The following is a 19,155-nucleotide window of genomic DNA, read 5'->3' on the forward strand; positions in this document are numbered from 1 at the left end:
TACAGAGCGGGGAGCACTGGGTGATTATCAAAACAACGAGAAAAATACTAAAATAGAATAAAATAAAATAATAATATATTATTATAAATACAATAGATATTGATGGCCGTTGTGCGGGTATTACCGTCGAAAATAAGAAATTCGGCAAAACATTCAGAAAATTACTAATCGTATGGACACGGCAAATTTCATTATTATGTGTTCACTGTCGGTCGATCCGTTATAATGAAAAAAACAAATATATGGAACCGTCTTGGTGGAAAAATTACCATCTTCCAACTTCAAGTTACAGGTACACGGTTGTACCAATTAACCAAAACGATATTGTAATATTTTTGACCTAAAAAAGTGTTTTATTATAACATTATCATAATATCCCAGGTGGCAAGATGACATTGTATTTATGATTAAAAAAATATCATTAAAACTGAATTACAAAGACTTCACATTGCGGCGTATGGATGATGTGTACATTTGCGTAACATTATAGGAAATGTATGCTTGATATGTTTTGAATTGATTATAATATTAACAATTATATTCAGGACATTCTAATACAATATAATATTTTGCAATATTTATGATTTAATGTTATCGAGACTTAAAATAATAATTATTAACGGGGTTGCCTGTCTGGGCGAGTCATGATTTTTAATAGTTAGTCGGAAAATTGACAGTCGATCAAAATTCTCGTCATCGTTTGTATTTTTATTATTTTCAAAAAATAAATATATACATTTATATTAATAGTTTTGGAGACATTTTGGACATTTTGGAGGATTCCATAGATAGGTGCTGGTGAAGCTGCTGATTAACGAATCAGAATAAACAAACAAAACACTAATTACATAATTAAACATATTATATTTTATTAACAGTTAACAGTTTAAATGAAAATAATATTATTGATACAAAAGATATAAATTTTTTAATTCAAACATAATAAATTAAATTTACAAAAATCGCAGTGAAAATCATAGTTAAACCTAAGTGGAAAAAGACAATGTTACTAAAATAATAAAATGTAATATAGGTATATTTCATTTTTATATAAATAATTTTAAAAATAAAATAAGAAAAAAAAGATTATTAATAATGAAGAAAACCATGGGTATATAAATTAATTAATATTTTAAAAGGTTGGAATATACAATACAATAATTACAATAATTACTAATTAAATATATTTTTAAAGTTAATATTATTTATGATACACTTTTTATTTAAATCATTCAGTTTAACAAAAAATAATATGGGAAAAAATAAAAGATTTAAACTTTTGTAGGAGATAATATGTTCTCTCTCTCTATATATATATATTGTTTATGTATATATACGATGTTGTGAATTCTCGTAACTAATTGATTGTTTTTTTCGCTTTTTTATAAGCCATGTCATAATTGACAAATTGTGTCATAACTGCAGATAGGACAAACTCGGAAGAGTAGATACCTAAAATAAGAATAAATAATTACTAATTGATACATGTTAAAAAGGGACATGTACACAAGGCCGGATTAAGGGGGACACGGTCCTGTGGCCCATCTTTATCCCCAAAATATATTTTTTTAACACGTCCAATAGTTTTCAAAAAAAAATTATTTAGCTCTTGTAAATTAGGTATTTCAGTTAAAAGTAAGACTATACTAAACTTTAGAAGACCATAGTTAATAACCTAGCGGACCAAAATTGATTATTTGACTGTCAAAATGTTCAGAAAAAAGCTTTATCGGAATCCATCAAAAAATAAAGTGGTTACCATTTGAAAAAATAAAGTTGATTTTATTATTGGTACAACTGTGTGTATAAAAAATTTTAAAATGTTATAAAAAAATTGTCTGTTAAAAATAAAGAAACACGTCTTTTTTTTTTATTTTAACAAAACTATATATCATCGATCGATAATTGTTAAAAAAAACCCACGTACAATGACATAGGATACACTCTGTATATTTTTTGTATAGTAAAAAATTATACAATGATATAAAGTCGTTAATATGTAATGATACAATTATTTTGAAGTTAAAGTTGAAAGGGGGCTCACTAAGTGTATAGTGTCCTGGGGCCCAATTGATCCTTAATCCGCGCTTGCATGTACAAGACATTAAATTTAGTTTGTTATAACATGTGACTTACATCAAAATATAATCTACCTACTAATATAGTACATAATATTGACAATGTGATAATGTTTATCATATCTGTGTATCAAGGAATCAAATAATATAAAAAATAATAAAGAAAGTAACAAATCCAGATAAATTGGAGATTATAGCAAATATAGGATAGGTTTTTTAGTTTATAGGTGTTTATTTGTCATAAGAAACCTGGTTTCTAACTTAAATGTAATAAGGTTTGTATTATTTTGTTTACGTACATGTTTACTAAAACTATTAGTACAAAACTTGAGAAGTAGAACACATATTGGATTGTTTTGTTAAAAAAATATTCATAAAAATTATAGACATTTTCTTGCGAAATAATATTCTGCAAGCATTGTACAGTGATAATTGTAAATTTGTAATACCTACATTAAATAATAATTCTAAAGAAAGTATGTGTATCAAATGGCATTTGTTGTTTCTTAACATATTAACATGTAGGGTAAAAATACTCAAACGACTATAAAAAAATCAAAGACTAATGACCTGTATTATTAATCTGCATTTAAGTTAATGTTGAACCAAAAATTTGATAAAGATGGTCATACTAAATAAATGTTTGTTTAAAAAATGTTAGTAGGACATTTCTTTCTTATATAGCCCCTTCCTTCCTTCTACACAGTTATATAATATTATGAGATTGAGATGTTGTTTTTATTAATTTATTAAAAAGGATCTTGATGCCAAAGGTGACCATTATATTATATTTAACACTTAAAAAATGTGACATACACATAAGTGTCAGCCAATTTAAATTAGAACCATAATATGATTAACATATCAAGAGTTCTAAAACAATTAGACAAATATAAAAGTTAATTGGCTTTTAAAATATTCAAATAAATGTTTAGCATTTGCTCACCATAAGATGATCGAATAAGATCAGAAACTAAATGAAGATCATTATTGGATGCGATTACGATATATGTGTTAGGTTCAAGTTCTTGTATAGCTCTCAATGATCTTCTTTGTTTTTCAACAGTTCCACCGGCTGATTCTATTATTTGACGAACAATAAATACAGATGGATGAGTAACTCCCGGAGTCACATAAAATATCTTTCCTTTGAATAATTCATGTCGATTTGGATTAGATAATATTTTATGTACTTTACAAATTACTTTTTGATCTACAGAAACTTCTTCAATCGTATAAATTGCTTCGCCTAAAATTACATTAAAACATATTAAACATATATAACATACATTCGTTTATAATTCAATGTACCTAAAAACATATGCTGAGTAGAAGAATCCTTAAGCCATTCGGCGCTCACAATATGTTTAACAGTTGAAACGCAACATAAAAATTTTGTAGTTCTAACAGATTCTTTCATTACTAAATGAGTAGCATCTGAATAAATTTTAGCAATTGTGCCACCAAGTTGTAAGACCATCTGCAAGAAAGAACATATAACTGTAGTAATCACACATTTTAAAATATTTCAAATAATAATATAGTATACCCGTTGTTCTTCTTTTCCCAAGCCAAATCCAGAAAGCATGACACATGGACGATATTCTATTGGTGGTGGGTTGATATTTGTAATGATTATATCCGCTGTACTTAAGTCATTATTTTCTTGGTCTGGAAAATTAGCATTTGGTCTAGGCCGTTTTCTTTTAACGGGAACATGATTATTACGTACTCTGTCATATGATTCTTGGGTAACGTTAATTGGCATTTTCCATGCCCCTATTACACACAATGTCAATATTAATTTAAAAAAAAATAATGATTGTATCAATAACTGTCAGACAATTTAATTAAATCCTAATTGTTTAACCACTTTATAAATATTAGAAGTATCTTACCCATTAAGTGAAGAACCAGGTTATAGTCAACTCTGAATGGATTGTTTAGATTGAATTGTTGATACTTGACATTCTCTGGTTGATACATACACGATAAATGACCAAAAAGAATTTCATTTAGCCACTGCACATTGACCACTGGTCGATTAATATCTCTAGCTTTTTTAACTTTTTTACCTTCTAATCTAAAACCATTAAACCACAATTTAGGAATTTGGTAAACACATAAAAATAAATATAAATCAACATTACTATTTAAATAGTAATTGTACATACTTTCTTGTAACTAAAATATTGTTGTCAGCAGAAAAGTAAGATGTAACACGTGCACCAGTCAATTCTATCATAAATTTAACACGATTACGTTCATCACTCTCAAAATTTGTCAGTGATATCAACATCTGTCGGCAAGGTCTCTCCTCACTATACGGAGTAGGAAAATGAAGGGCATACCAAGGTGGCATAAGTTGTTGTTTGGTTATTATATCACTTAGCCAGTAGGCCGTAATACATCTTTTTCCATCACGTAAACCCTAATAACAGATTTAACAATGTTACAATTGGTAAAAAAAAATAAAATCATTAATTTTTAACTTATTACATTACCTGTTGAACAAGCGGATGTTTTTGAGTTTGACAAAGAATATGTGTAAGACGCAGGGTGTAAGATGGTTCAATTTCTCCACCGTAATCCAGAATGATTTGTTTCCAGGTAGGTACATCTTTTATGGTATCGGGACATCGATCATATTCAACAATCAAAAATATACAACCAAGCAAACACTTGTCGGGGGGTACTAAATATTAAAAAAAAAAAAATGTTTTAATCTCATTTGCATATGATGATGGTACATTTTAAATACATTTGAGATTTGGATTGTGTCCAAAAAATCTAGCTTGATGAGGAAGTTGTTGATGACCAACAGTTTGTCCGGCTGCACTTTTTGCCAAGACTGCCGCAACTCTTACAGCAGCCGATTGGTTGTAGTTTGCAGGTACTGTTTTACTAGCAACAGTTGGTTGAACAGCTGCACGACCTACTACTTGAGGAGCACGGTTTGTTGCAGTACTGTTGGTAACATTATTTAAAACTGTTCGAGACTATTTGCAAACACAAAAAAGAATATATATGCATTAATTTATTTAACATTACAATACAATACTGTTACATAACTGTACTGATAAAGTACCTGATATGTGCCTTGAGTACTGCCTTGTTGTTGTGCAGCATGATGTTGAGCAGTCATCAATCTTAATTGTCCTGCAGCACTAATTTCTTGTCCTGACATTTGCTATAAAAGTCATAAATTTAGGTAAATAAATGTATGCCATATATTTTTACATTACAAATGAAATATAAATATTAGCATGTTATTTTATTGAATAATGGTATCAACTAGTATTGTTATAATTTGTTATAAACAAACTCATGCTGTAATAACAAATATTCATTGTATATTATATTAGCAAGTCATAATTTTTGTTTTAAACTAATAATATGATTAGATTTATAATGTAAGTCAGTAGATCTAGATAAACAATTTTTGTTAATATTGTAGAATAATTATAAATTAGACTTCATTACATTAGCAACACCAAAAAACCATATTGAATTATCAACGATAAGTTTTGTTAAAAATTATATAAGATTAGATTAATAAGCAATACATTAATGTTTATGTTAAATTAGTACAAATATAATAGATATATTTATAAAACAATAAAAACTGCTAGTATTAAATACAAAAAGGATGTCATTTATAGGATATTAATTTAAACATGGAAGTATCATAACTTCATAGTATGCTTAAATTGTCTTTAATATCCTAAACAATATTATCGATAGTGTAGATTAGAATGACCATGCATTAGCTCAATATTAGAAATCAACTGAATGAAGTTATGCACATAGAGATGTGTCTACGAAGACAAAATTCAAAACAGCGTTGGTCCATCGTGTGTTTACTTTTTACCTGTTGCTGTGTTGAAGTGGACGACGATATGCCATTTTGTAAACGTATACTTAACATATTAGCAAGCGCAGTTTTGGTCTTAGGGTTTACAACCAACGCTTGTTGATTTGATTGAGATGTTTGCTAGAAAAATATGATGATATTGATGCAATCATAATAGCAACAATATTCCATTTATCCAAAAATAAATTGGATATTTGTATGCATAATAAAACATAATATTACAATTAAACTGTATGATTTTGATTTCACCTGAAATCGTAAGCTTAGTAACAAGATAAATTATAAGAAATTATTCAACAGTGATATATTTTGTAATGCTTTGATTACATTGACATAGAATAATAGTGGATTATTATTCTAAAATTTAACACTAAAATTGTGATTTTAATGAAAACCTTTGAGAAATTTAAAAAAAAATATTTGTGTTTAATTTCCAATAAATAGGGATGTGTTATCAAAATTAAATTTTTAATATCAGAAGAGAGCCCATTGAAGTTGAATGAATAATTTCCTTGCTTTGAATCTAAATTAAAATTTTAATTTTAATTTTGATCTTAAAATTTAAATTGATTAACTATTTTTTAGATCTTACAAGTATATACAAAAATCATCAATTTCAAATATATATATATATATATATATATATATATATATATATATATATATATATAATAGGTAATACAAATAAAATAAACATCTATTGTAATATATTTGTAATACATAGAACAGTATCAATATTTAATTTTTGTTTCTAAGGATTTAACTACATAACATTGGACAATATTTTGAATATGTATTATTTATGTTACAAAACATAAGAATATAATAATAACAATAAAATAAATAATAAAAAACTAAGCTAAAATAGGTACATGTTATAATATAATATAAATAAAATATAAGTTTTTTTTTTTTATTGATCAAGCATTGGCAAGTATGGCTATTAGCATTTTGTAGGGGGGTTATGGTTGGTTGAGGGACACCTGTAGGTGTGAGGATTTGTCCCTAAAAACCCAGGTGCTCACCCATCCGGGAACTAGTGACGCTGGCCGATGCTTGACCTCAGAACCCATTAGTGACTGAGACCAACCATTGAGCCATACCAGGCCATAAAATATAGTGGTATACAATTATGAGTGGAAGATATTTAGAACTATTATGAAATTGAAATAGTAGAATGTAAAAAGTTGTTTGTTATAGAAATGCAATATCAAATTAGTAAATTAAGAAATATACAGAATAATTTTAGATTTAATACATTATTAAGCATCAAAAGATATTTGCAAAAATTATAAATCAAACAATAAATAATTTTGACAGTATGCAACAAATTATTATCATTGTTAAGGAAAGTATGCTATTTTACAAAAAGAAAATTACTGATGTTTGTAATACCTACATTGAATTATTACTTTAAATTAAAAATTAAAACATGTATTAGCTTGAACTTGTCAAAATAAATTATAGTGTAATATACTTTGTACATCATTCAGTTTTTGTTTTGTTATTAAGTGTTTAACACATCATACATTTTACAGATTTCTATTAGACCAAACAATATCCATACAACTAATGTACAGGTATACAGTTTTAAAGAATTTATTAATAGAGGAGTATCATTAAAAAGTAAATATAGAAAACCTCAAACCAACATTTTATCAAGAACACCAAAATAATGTCCATCACCAAAAAGCAATCGTCCCAATAACATGTACACTTTTCCAATGTAAATAAAACAACAAATAAACAATGTACTTACTGGAAACGGTTCTTGACTTGGTGTCTGTGTTTCAGTTTGCTCGTTTGTAGGTAATGTGGGAGTCTGTTGTGGCTGAACAATTGAAGTCTGGGCTGCAGCCACTTGAGGTGATTGTACAACATTTGGCTGCATCGTTCCAGCAATTGGTGCTTGGTTAGGGGCAACCTGATTAAAAATACATGTATTTTAAAACATTTCAAACACTTGTTACTTCACCTTAGGATTTAGATACCTGTTGTTGCATCGTTTGTTGTTTTTGCGAGGCATCCATTTGCAGTTGTTGTAGTCTCAACTGTTGAAGTTGTTGTTGTCTTTGGTGTATTTGCGCCAATTGTGCAGCAGACATAGATCCGGTAGTTTGTTGATGTCCTGTAATAATTTTTCCATTTTAGTAACGAATTGAAACTTAAGACCTTCTGGCTTTTACATCTAATCTACTAATCGTATATCTTAATTGTACACAAGTTAAAATGTAATTAATTTAATTTTAGTTTCTGGATTCAGATTGAAGTTGAATATGAATAAATAATTTGATGCAAGATAAACCCACACCATGTTAGAAATTATTGAGAAAATTAGGAAATAATGATCTAAATATTCTAAATAGGTAGTGACAAAACAATATTTAATTTTAAATTTTAACATTTTGAAAATATGATATAATATTATATTATAGAACGAATTCTATTTACAATATTGCTGATTGAGTAATAACTAAAACTTTCTTATGCAAAAATTACAATTGTACATTTGTACCTGTAAATAGTCAACACTAAATTTGATATTGTTTCAAGGTTTTACCTAAATTTGTAATGGGAATTAGGGAAAACCAAATTTTTAGAATTGAACATTTTTAAAAATAAGGTTATATAATAATATAAGTAAACGCCAAACAGCTTCCATACCCTATTAATATATTAACCTTATCATTTAAAATATTTATCTTGTTTTTTTTTACAGCTGATAATAGACGTGTGTCGTACATCCATGGTAGTACATAATAATATTAAAAACATATACCTATTAATTTGATATTATAAGTTATAAATTATAATATTTAAATTGTCTACTGTTTGTAGTATTTACAACCAATGGTAGGTAGAGGTACCTATAGGTTAATCTAAGTTAATAACCTAAATATATTTGCATGAACGCTTTGATAGATATTTATCGGCTATCGCTAACAATTAATAATAATATCAATGCTGGGAGTTTTTTATTTTTAATTATGTGTACGATTAACTAAATAAATATAAATTATTACTATTTACTACCTAATACCATTGATTATACATATATAGTATACACGTATAATCAATGCTAATACCTACATGGCTATATGATTTTAGCAGATAAGGTCTTACAAAAGTTATGATATTATAAACAACTTAACTATCTTTTCTACGTATTTTTGTATACAGAGAAGTATAAAAATAATATGTAATGATTAAAAATTGACTTGTATTCTATGTATATAACGTTTATTTTGGAATGTATGCAAACTGCATTCAAGGAACGATATATTTTGAGTAGGTTACACGAGTTAAGCGTGCAGTATTAAAATGTATAGCCTAAAGTGAATCAGTGATTTCTACGCACTTTATTGTCTCCGTCTTACAAATGCGTAACATAGCAACATTTAACGCTCGGCAAATCACGTTTAGCTCCGTTGGTTTAAAATTTAGAGTGAATTTAGACCTCTTATAGAATTTAAAGGCAAGATTATTATCTAGGGAATTTCATAGGGTTTTTGTTATATTTTAATTTTAAAGCGTGTCACAAGTATTAGACATAGATGTACAAACAAATTTACAATTTTAAAATACTCATAACTTGCTTTAAAATTGAAATATAACAAAAAGCCTAAAAAAATGCCTTAGAAAATAATCTTACCTTTGAATACTGTAAGAGTTAAATTCGCTCTAATTTTTAAACTTTTTAAACGGAGGTTAAACGTGATCTATTGAGCGTAAAGTGTGCTTTGTTACGCATTTGTAAGACGGAGACAACATAATATGTCCGTGTAACGTCCCCTTATGAACATTTGTTTTTTAATTGAACATTTTATTCATAAATGTATTGGAGTTAAGCAATTTTAACTCTCAGGATATAAAACTACTACGGTACAGAGCATAATATGGTATTTACAAAATGTCGTAATTTTTAGTTTAACGGATCGGGCAGCGGTTCAGCAGATTTTCTAAACGTTGGAGCATAATATTATAGGTTAGGTACTCAATACACATCTGCATATATGAGAAATGAATGAACTGCGTGTAATGATTAATGGATCCATTTTGTAGATATAGGTAACATTGAAGCTCACAGGTCAATGAGCAAGGTCACAGCACATACCGTGTATACATTTGTTTATGACTCTGAAACTTGTAACTTGGAGGTACAAATCGTTAAGTTTGTCTAATATTTGACGTAACAACTTGAAAATTGGCAGGAAGTATTGTGTGGCGAGTGGGGCATTAATGGCATTGTAAGGAACCGTACAGATTTTCAGCATGTTATGAATTTCATCGTCTATACCGCCAGTGTTTCTCAACATTTTTACTGTGTCGACCTCTTCCATTTAATTTAAATTTTTAGCGACCACTGCATATAATTTTTAATATAATAATATTTCTATAATAACTCGCATAGGCCATAGATTATCATTAATAATCAATACTAGAAGAACTGTGCATAAGAAACATAAAATACTTAAAATATTATAATTATTTTTAATTTAAAAAAAAAAAACGTATTTTGGTACAGTTATTATATCATAATAAATATATCAAATATGATTTAATTCTGATCTAAATATAATTGTTAATTTGATTTTTAACTTAACCAAATTAAGGTTCTTAAGAGGACGTGGTACCCACATTTGTCGTCTCTGTTTTATACATTATACAACATACCAAAAACTGTTTTACGCGGAACAACTTTACTTCCTCTGTATTTATAGTAGAAATTAGCCGACCCGTCACAGCTTTGCCCGTGATCGATTGTTTATTTTGCCTCCGGAGGATGATTTGTATAACATTTTTTATTCAAATTTTATCGGTTAATGTGATCGGCAAGTAAATATAAAAATGGTTAATGAAAACGCATTGAAATGTTTCTAGCGGTATTAATGATAAATATATTTTTATCAAAAATAGCTGATCCCGTGCACTACGTTGCCAGTTAAATGTACCAACTCTATATGACTCAAACTTTGTTCAATCCGTTATTTAATATTCGGTGTATGGTGTTCAACATTTATCTTAACTTTTCTGTTGCCTGGAATAAAAATTCTGATTAACAGCAGTAAATTATCAAGTAGGCAATCTACCTGCGGTAGATCGCGGGGTCCGTGCTGTTTGTACGTAAATGTATGACTTAACTCTTAAGTATCAAAGTTATACGAAGTTTGTCGTTTTTACTTAATTCCACCTACGGTGGATTAATATAATCAATTAATACAAAATCCTAACCTAACCTAACCGTATTAAAATCCGATGAATAAAAAAAAACCAAATTTAACCCTTTTTAAATTACTCTATCTTCTTCCTAGAGGTCTATCTTCACACAAACATTCATTTATATATACCTATATATATATATATTGACGAAAAATAATAATACAAATCAACAAAAATTACGGATTAACCAATAGCAACCAATATATAGTACACTATTATTATTTTAATCTGCAACAATAAACTAAATTTTTTATTATTTAGTTTATTTTTTTTCTGGATAGATGGCGTTACTGTTGTATTTTTGACATCCCTATTTTCTACTTTTCTGGTGGATTTTTCCTAAAATGACAATTACGAACACAACAAAAAAAGAATCAACCAAATCGGTACTGTAGTTTCGGAGTTTATCCCGAACAAAAAAAACCAACTTCATTTTATATAGTATATTATATAGAAGTATAGATAACCAAAATAGCAGGTATGGAAAACGTTTTTCATACCTATTCATTTTCGTTTTCGTACGCATGGAAACAAAATTAATAAATAGTAAGTACAAAATAAAGATAACCCTGATAAAAATAAAATTTATTGTTAACAATTATTAGTTATCAGAATTATCCATTTTTCAATAGCAGAATTTTTTTTTTTTCTGAGTATAATACTGTGGTGATTAGTGATTACACAATACCTATAATAATTTATAATATAGTTTATTTTCGTTTTCATTTTTGATTTCGTTATTATATTTTTTCTGTTTTTGGGATTTTTCGTTATTGTTTTACAGTTGTCTTTTGTTTTTGTTTTATTAATTTTTTTTGTTTTTTATTTAATAATATTTTATAAAAACATTTTCCATTTCTGCGAAATAGGGAAGAACTTTATCTGTGACATAACGTTTTAATTTTTTTGATAGCACTAACCAATAATTTTTAATAATTAAATTTAAAAAACAAATGTTCTCAAACTTATAACTTTAATTGTATTTTATGTTTTCCAAATAACAAAAACTCTAGTCACAGATAAAGTTCTTCCTTATGCGTTGTGGAATTTTGGTAATTCTTCTATAAATACAGTAAAATTATTTCGCACAAAACCGTTTTTGCTATGTTGTACATTTGTAAGATGAAGACAAAAAATGCGGGTACTACGTCATCTTAATGGCTTGTTTGTTGCTGTTGATCTGAAATTATTTCGTCGATTCTTGGTTTAATGGTTTGTTAAATTAACTATGAGAAATGGATTGATGACATTTCCAGTCAAATTCTAGTTTTATTTTTTATTGTAATCATTGTGGAAAATCCATTTTTACACAAATATGTAGTTGTTGAAAATTGAATGAGTACTTATAATGCTTCTTCGGTCAAACTATTATATTCATTTTAAACCTGTATCCAAAATTGACCTATCTACATTTTTGTTATTTTTAAAAACCTCGTGGAGCCCATATCTGAACTCAATTCAATCAGTTTTTCTTCATTTGTTAATGATAATATATTTTGATCTGATCGTACGAATGGGTTTGGGCCAAGCCTCTAATAGTAATGAATGGTGTTTAATATAAATTTTATCTTCTTGTCCGCATTGGTTTAGCTAACTGAATTAATGAGCTTAGGTTTAGACCTAAATTTCTATAATTCACCCAAAATGGGTGGTAATTGGTCAAAAAGTCTGGGGACAAAAAGTTCATAAACACTCAGTTTTGAAAAAAAATTGTTCAAAAAATCCGGACTCAATTTTATCATTGGATAATAAGTCCGAGCACATTTTTATTGTCAGACAAATGCTCTGAGTAATATTCTATTACATTTTTATTTATAATTATATTAATAATTAATAATAAAATATAGATTTATATATCATTTTTTTTTTAAAGTATATATTTTTTTAAATCGCATAAGTCATTGTTTAAGAAAACGTAACTTAATTTAAATTATTATTACTATTGTAGTGATTGATGTCTGTAATGACTATTTTTTATAAATTGTTTATAAAATATTTTGTAAAAGCCAAAAGGTTTATGTTTTTTCAATATATTTTACAACTTACTTTTATGATGACCATCATTTTAAATTGTTATATAGAACTATAATATTTGTAAACTTTAGGTAAGTATAAGGAATAGTAATCAGATATAATATTTTATTAATATTGTATAAGAAAATTAATTACATTTTTTAAATGAATATTAATTATAAATGAAATATATATGTTATATACAGGTACCTATATAATATCATTGATTATATACCTAATTATAAATTAAAATTTAATAGAATATTTTTAAATTTCTGACTTTTTGTCCAACTTTTTCCAAAACTGATCTTTTGCCCATGGATTCATTGTCCAAAATGATAATGTTTCAAAATGTGTACTCCCTCTATCTGTATTCTGTACGGAATAATGATAATGTTCATCCAGAGTACGCTTATCATATTTAAAGTGATTTAGTATACAGCTGGTTTCTGAGATTGATGTGACACAATAGATTTTAATGCAAAACTTAGTTTACATTATTTAATTGGTGTAATATAATAAATTCATCTTTAACTATAAGTAAAAGTAGTTTGGAAACATACTTAAATACTAAATAGTAAATACTAAGTTACTAACCTTGTTCAGTAACAGGTGACTGTTGCCAAATTGTAGTTTGTGGTTGAACAACTTGTTGATTGTTCACCAATGTATTGCTTACAGTTTTTGTATTGGTTGGTAATCCAGTAGTTACAGTTCCACCTGCCATTTGTTGTTGTTGCTGTTGTTGTTGTTGAGCCAACAGCTTAAATAAAAGTCAAATTATAACCACTATAATGGCTTTGAACATAATAATTTATAATATTATAATTATATAGATGTATTACTTGTTGTTGGCGTATTTGATTCCACTGTGCTTGTTGAGCCGGTGTCATCCCAGTAGACGATATCAGTTGATGATTGAGAGTACGAATCACAGTGGTCTGACCGTTGGGTGTTGTTGATGGTCTGACAATATTTGTACCCCCAGCCACACCTGCAGCTTGCTGTTGGCGAGCCTAAAAGATAATTATTATTCTTTATTGATATAAAATGGAATTACAGTCAGTATCATCTATAACCACGATCAGGGGACCATAAAAATATGTTGTTATAACCAGATGTCGTTATAACTAAATCTGATTTTGTACATATGTATAAACGGATTTGGCCAGGCCCTTGAAAATAACGTTGTTATACCCCATATGTCGTTACAGATGGTACCGACTGTATTTAGTGTCAATCGTACATTAAATTGTTGCAAAACAAGGTTCCTTTGTTTAGTTAATTTATTAATAAATGCCAATCGTTCAGCTGGATTCATTGCTTGTATTTGCTGGTGGGTTTTTGCATCCATATGAATCATCTGTTGTGGCCCGTGCTAGAAAAAGTTATTGTTTATAAATACTAAGTTATTGAATAAATTATGAATGGTAAAAAAATTAATCAATTACCGGAGACTGCTGTGACCATATTACTTGTCTTTGATCCATTGGCTGTTGAATAGTTCTTTGAATGGTTAAAGTTTGTTGTGGAGGCCACTGTGTTTGAGTAGTTGGTTGTGTATTTGCATTATTCATATTTACTGTTGGTTGTTGTCCAATAACTAAGGTTTGTTGTTGTTGAATTTGTTGGGATTGTTGCTGGTTAACTTGAACACGTGGCTATACAATTATTAAAATATACATAATATGTAACAATATAATATAGCAATATTAATATAAGGTCCTTAACGAGTATCATTGAGACTGTGTCCACCCATAAAAAATAGTAATTACAAAATAATTGAAAATATAAAAAATAAATAGTATTAAAGTATTATTAAATAGAAGTGATAAATAAGTAATGAGTATTAACTAATAACGATAACCGGCAATTTAGTGAGATGCTCTTTCAAAACTCATAGATTAGACCTAAATGTATTATCGGATATGGCTGGTAGAAAATTCACTTCGAATTAAGTTAAGTCAAAAAGACTTTGGGTCTTTAAGGTTACACTGTTTGTTGCTAAATGTGTGTCATACATTTTTTTATTTATAATTTTACATCTATTTATTCTTAAATTTGTCTTTTTATAACAAAAAAAATAGGACACTAAACCAGTTTTATAAAAAAATAAATATGTAATCTAAAATAATATATATATAATAACATATTATTTTATAGTACAGAACATTTTTGGTCTCCTCAGACGGTAAGATATAGATATACTCATGTTATTATATTACTAATTGTTATCAATTTTCCAAATGCTAAAAAAAAAAATCTAACTCAATAACAATAAGTTAGGATGACTTACGTCAGTAAAACTTTAATTAATAAAAAAATAAAAAAAAAAAGATACTCATGGATCACTACTTATAATAATATTTAAATATATTAAAAAGAAAATATATCTAAATAATACATTACGAGCCAGATACGAGCTTATAGCTCAGTTGGTAAACGTATCAGCTATTATCAATGTAATTTATTGTAATTGTTTTAGCTGAATAAATAAAAAAAAGTACCATATTCGACGGTGGATGAGCCATTCGCCATTGAGTTGAAACAGTGCCACCACCTTGTTGCACGATGCGTTGTTGAAACATTAATCTCTGCTGTTGTTGAAGTAGGAGTTGTTGTTGCTGGTTAGATGGATTAGCTTGAGTCTGTTGAAGCTGTTGTCCATTTGATACTATGCAAATCTGAGAAGATTGTGTAGACTGGGCATTTTGTAATTGAGGTTGTTGTTGTTGTAAATGAACTTGAGCATTTTGAGTAACTTGCTGAGGAAATTGTACTTGTTGACCATTACTTGTTTGAAATTGTATTTGCTGTGGTTGAATTTGTTGTCCCTGTTGCAACTGGTTAGAATGCTGTGGGTTTTGTTGTAATTGAACAGTTTGTTTCTGTAACTGGGCTAGTTGACCCTGCTGTTGTTGACCTTGTTGGAGTTGAACAGTTTGCTGTTGTAATTGAGGCATTTGAACTTGTTGTTGTTGTGGTTGGCCCTGCTGAATTTGAACAGACTGTGGCTGTAACTGAGGTAATTGACCCTGTTGGATTTGTACTGTTTGTTGCTGTAACAGTGGTATCTGGTTAGGCTGTTGGCTAGATTGAAGTTGCTGGACGTTTTGTTGTTGCTGTTGACCTGACTGAATTTGAACATTTTGCTGTTGCAATACGACTTGTTGTTGTTGATTTTGAAGTTGTTGGCCAGGAATAGACTGCAGCTGTTGAACTTTTTGTTGCATTTGAATGTGTTGTTGATTTTGTTGAAGTGTTTGTTGTTGTCCTTTTTGCATCATTTGAAGATGAGTTTGTTGTCCCTGTTGCATTTGCATATGGGTTTGTTGCATTTGTTGTTGATTAGGTTGATATTGCAACTGTTGTCCATGTTGTAATTGAATTTGTTTTGATTGTTGCATTTGTTGAGTGCGAATTTGTTGTTGGAATTGATTTTGTTGTTGAGGCATATGCATTTGCTGCTGGGATAAAAGCTGATTATTAGCATGTGTTTGCTGTTGCAACTGTAACTGTTGAACTTGTTGTTGTGACAGTCGTTGAAGTTGTGGGGTAGACATTAATGACATCATTGGTTTTAGTTGAGTAGTATTTGATTGAGCTACTTGAGACGATGGGGTCTAAACAATAAAACGAAAAAATATTGTAAATCAGTTTAAATTACTTTATAATGAGCATAAAATAATAAATTATAAGAAATATAATAAAAAAACGATGAAGTTAACATTCCAATTACATGAACAGGTTGAGATGTCGGTGGTGTGGGAGGTTGATTCCATGGTAAACGTTGTTTTAACTGTTCTAAACCCTGATTTTTAGGAACAACACTTCCAGGTTGTTCAACAGGTGCATCAAAATCAGCAAACCCAGTAATTGTTGACAAGCCACTAGTTTGTAATTCTAAAACGGAAAAAAATTTTAAAAACAATTTAAATTTTCATTCTTAAATACCATAATAATTATGAAACATACTAAAAGATTGATTTGTAGGTAATAATTTGGGCATGACTAGAAGTCTAGGATGATAGTTAGTTTCAGGACATAATTCTTTGTTTTTTAAGCAATCAATAATCCAATCGGGTGTTACAATTTTGATCTTATCTGAACCACTTGATAAAACGGCATCATACTTTTTCTAAATAAAACAATATTTTTTTCAATTTTTAATTCAATATTCTGATTAGGTAATAAATTACAAAACAAACAAATAAAATAAATAATTCAATAATTCATAATATTTCAATTTCATTAGATTTTGGATAATATAGAAACATAAATAAAAAACCATTTTACATTTATAGTTGTTTAGTAATAAAACAATGAAAATACATAGATCAGTATATGATATTAAAATTAAATTATATATAGTTATATAGTAAACTACCTATATAGTTTTATCACGTTGCAATGTGCAATTAAAAAAAAATAACAATTAGACCAAAAAATAATAATTTACCTACCTATATACTTACAAATAGATTTTTTTTTCAATATAAAATATGTAACATTTTAATTTTGATTAGTTATGACTTATGGTAGACTATTTCAGTTAGTATATTCTATTGTGTCTGTATCATTGTGTATTGATAAAAATTAATACATTGTTAAATTACTATAGAATGTTCGAGAAATTATATAATATATGTATTAATTAATTAATTAAATATTATATATTCATTAAAAAATGATTAATAATTATTAGTTATTAGCAGGAACTGGTACTTAAAGCAGTTCAAATTATCCAAATAAATTACATTTAAAAACATCTTAATGTTTAAATGATTTAATGCCTGTTAGATAATGCATTTACTTATCAATAACTATTTAAAATACCAAATGTGCCAGTTAATAAAATATATAGGTACTGTAGTAAAGATATTATTTTTTTCTTCATGAATCTGTTTACAAATATAATATTAATTACCCCAAATGGTTTGGTAACCACCAAATGAGTAGTTTTCTTAAGGTTCAATGTTAGTTGGAAAGTACCACCGTTATTGGTGACAAGTGCCCATAAGATCTTACAATCATTTGCAATCTGTTGAGATACACATACAACTATTCCACTAAATAAATTATCTTCAAATGGATTAAACGGTTTTGTTCTGAAATTATATTATTAAAGAAAAGACACAAATTATTGGCACAAGAGTTTGTATCATCTAAAATGAACATATTCAATAAAAATTGAGAGATATGTTATGTTATGGTGTAAAATTAATCAATTTTAATTAACTAAACATTTTTATGTTATACATAATAATATGATTATAAGTATTTAATTTGAAATGCAATTAAAAAGTTATACTTTTAATTATGAAATGTACTTATTTATTAATTACTTTAATTATGCTTGTAGATAATTCAGAATGTTTTTTAATAAAAGGATACGGTAGTAGTTTATTGCACAAGACAGACATACGGATCCATTCTGGAGTTACAGTAGTAACATCATATAATTCTCTTGCAGCACTAACATCAGCTTCCACATAATTTTTTCCGACAATACAATGTGTAACTGAATCAGATAACAAACGTGTTGATTCTGCATTGCTGTTTTTGAGCACCATTAATGCCTAATACAGTAAAAACACCAAAATTAACAATTCCGTGTGCATATTACATGGTACTTACTTCATCTCCAATCGAACCACTAGCAAAATAGACAATTTTTTCAAATAATTTAAGTTTATTGTCGCCATCCCGCGGCATGGAAGAGTTTCGGGATTCGTCGGCTTTTACAGAAGTATCCATCACAAACAATAATTTTTTAATAAAACGTTAACAGAGCTTCATCGCCGTTTTAACTTACAATAATTTCAGAACAATTTTACTAGTGACTACATCTGTATTTTGTGGTTTACGGCATCACTAATAGTATTTTTGTCATGAGTCGTACCTCAGCAGCTAGTTTTTAACTATGATATATTTATATCATTATTCGTTATCCTAAAACAATATAAACAA

General features: G+C 27.9%; 1 protein-coding gene across 2 annotated transcripts; it reads right to left on the reverse strand.

Annotated features, from left to right (window-relative positions):
- Positions 1-883: 883 nt before the first annotated feature.
- Positions 884-19,098, reverse strand: LOC132940415 (PAX-interacting protein 1). 2 transcript variants are annotated; one of them, XM_061008011.1, is made up of 22 exons: positions 18,823-19,098; positions 18,580-18,764; positions 18,113-18,293; positions 17,161-17,323; positions 16,925-17,088; positions 15,693-16,808; positions 14,637-14,846; positions 14,432-14,563; positions 14,031-14,201; positions 13,783-13,948; positions 7,944-8,080; positions 7,712-7,876; positions 5,950-6,072; positions 5,167-5,268; positions 4,840-5,077; positions 4,583-4,773; positions 4,253-4,509; positions 3,977-4,161; positions 3,628-3,857; positions 3,390-3,558; positions 3,025-3,327; positions 884-1,452 (listed from the first exon to the last, which is right to left on the reverse strand). In XM_061008011.1, exons 1-22 carry the CDS (start codon positions 18,940-18,942, stop codon positions 1,358-1,360), a joined length of 4,803 nt encoding a protein of 1,600 aa, XP_060863994.1. In that variant the 5' UTR covers positions 18,943-19,098; the 3' UTR covers positions 884-1,357. The 2 variants fall into 2 exon arrangements, with proteins under 2 accessions (XP_060863994.1, XP_060863995.1); XM_061008012.1 differs by lacking the exon at positions 5,950-6,072 and having other exon boundaries at positions 885-1,452.
- Between the last annotated feature and the right edge of the window lie 57 nt (positions 19,099-19,155).

This window comes from Metopolophium dirhodum, chromosome 3, assembly GCF_019925205.1.
Source record: "Metopolophium dirhodum isolate CAU chromosome 3, ASM1992520v1, whole genome shotgun sequence".
In the NCBI taxonomy this organism is placed as follows: Eukaryota; Metazoa; Arthropoda; class Insecta; order Hemiptera; family Aphididae; genus Metopolophium; species Metopolophium dirhodum.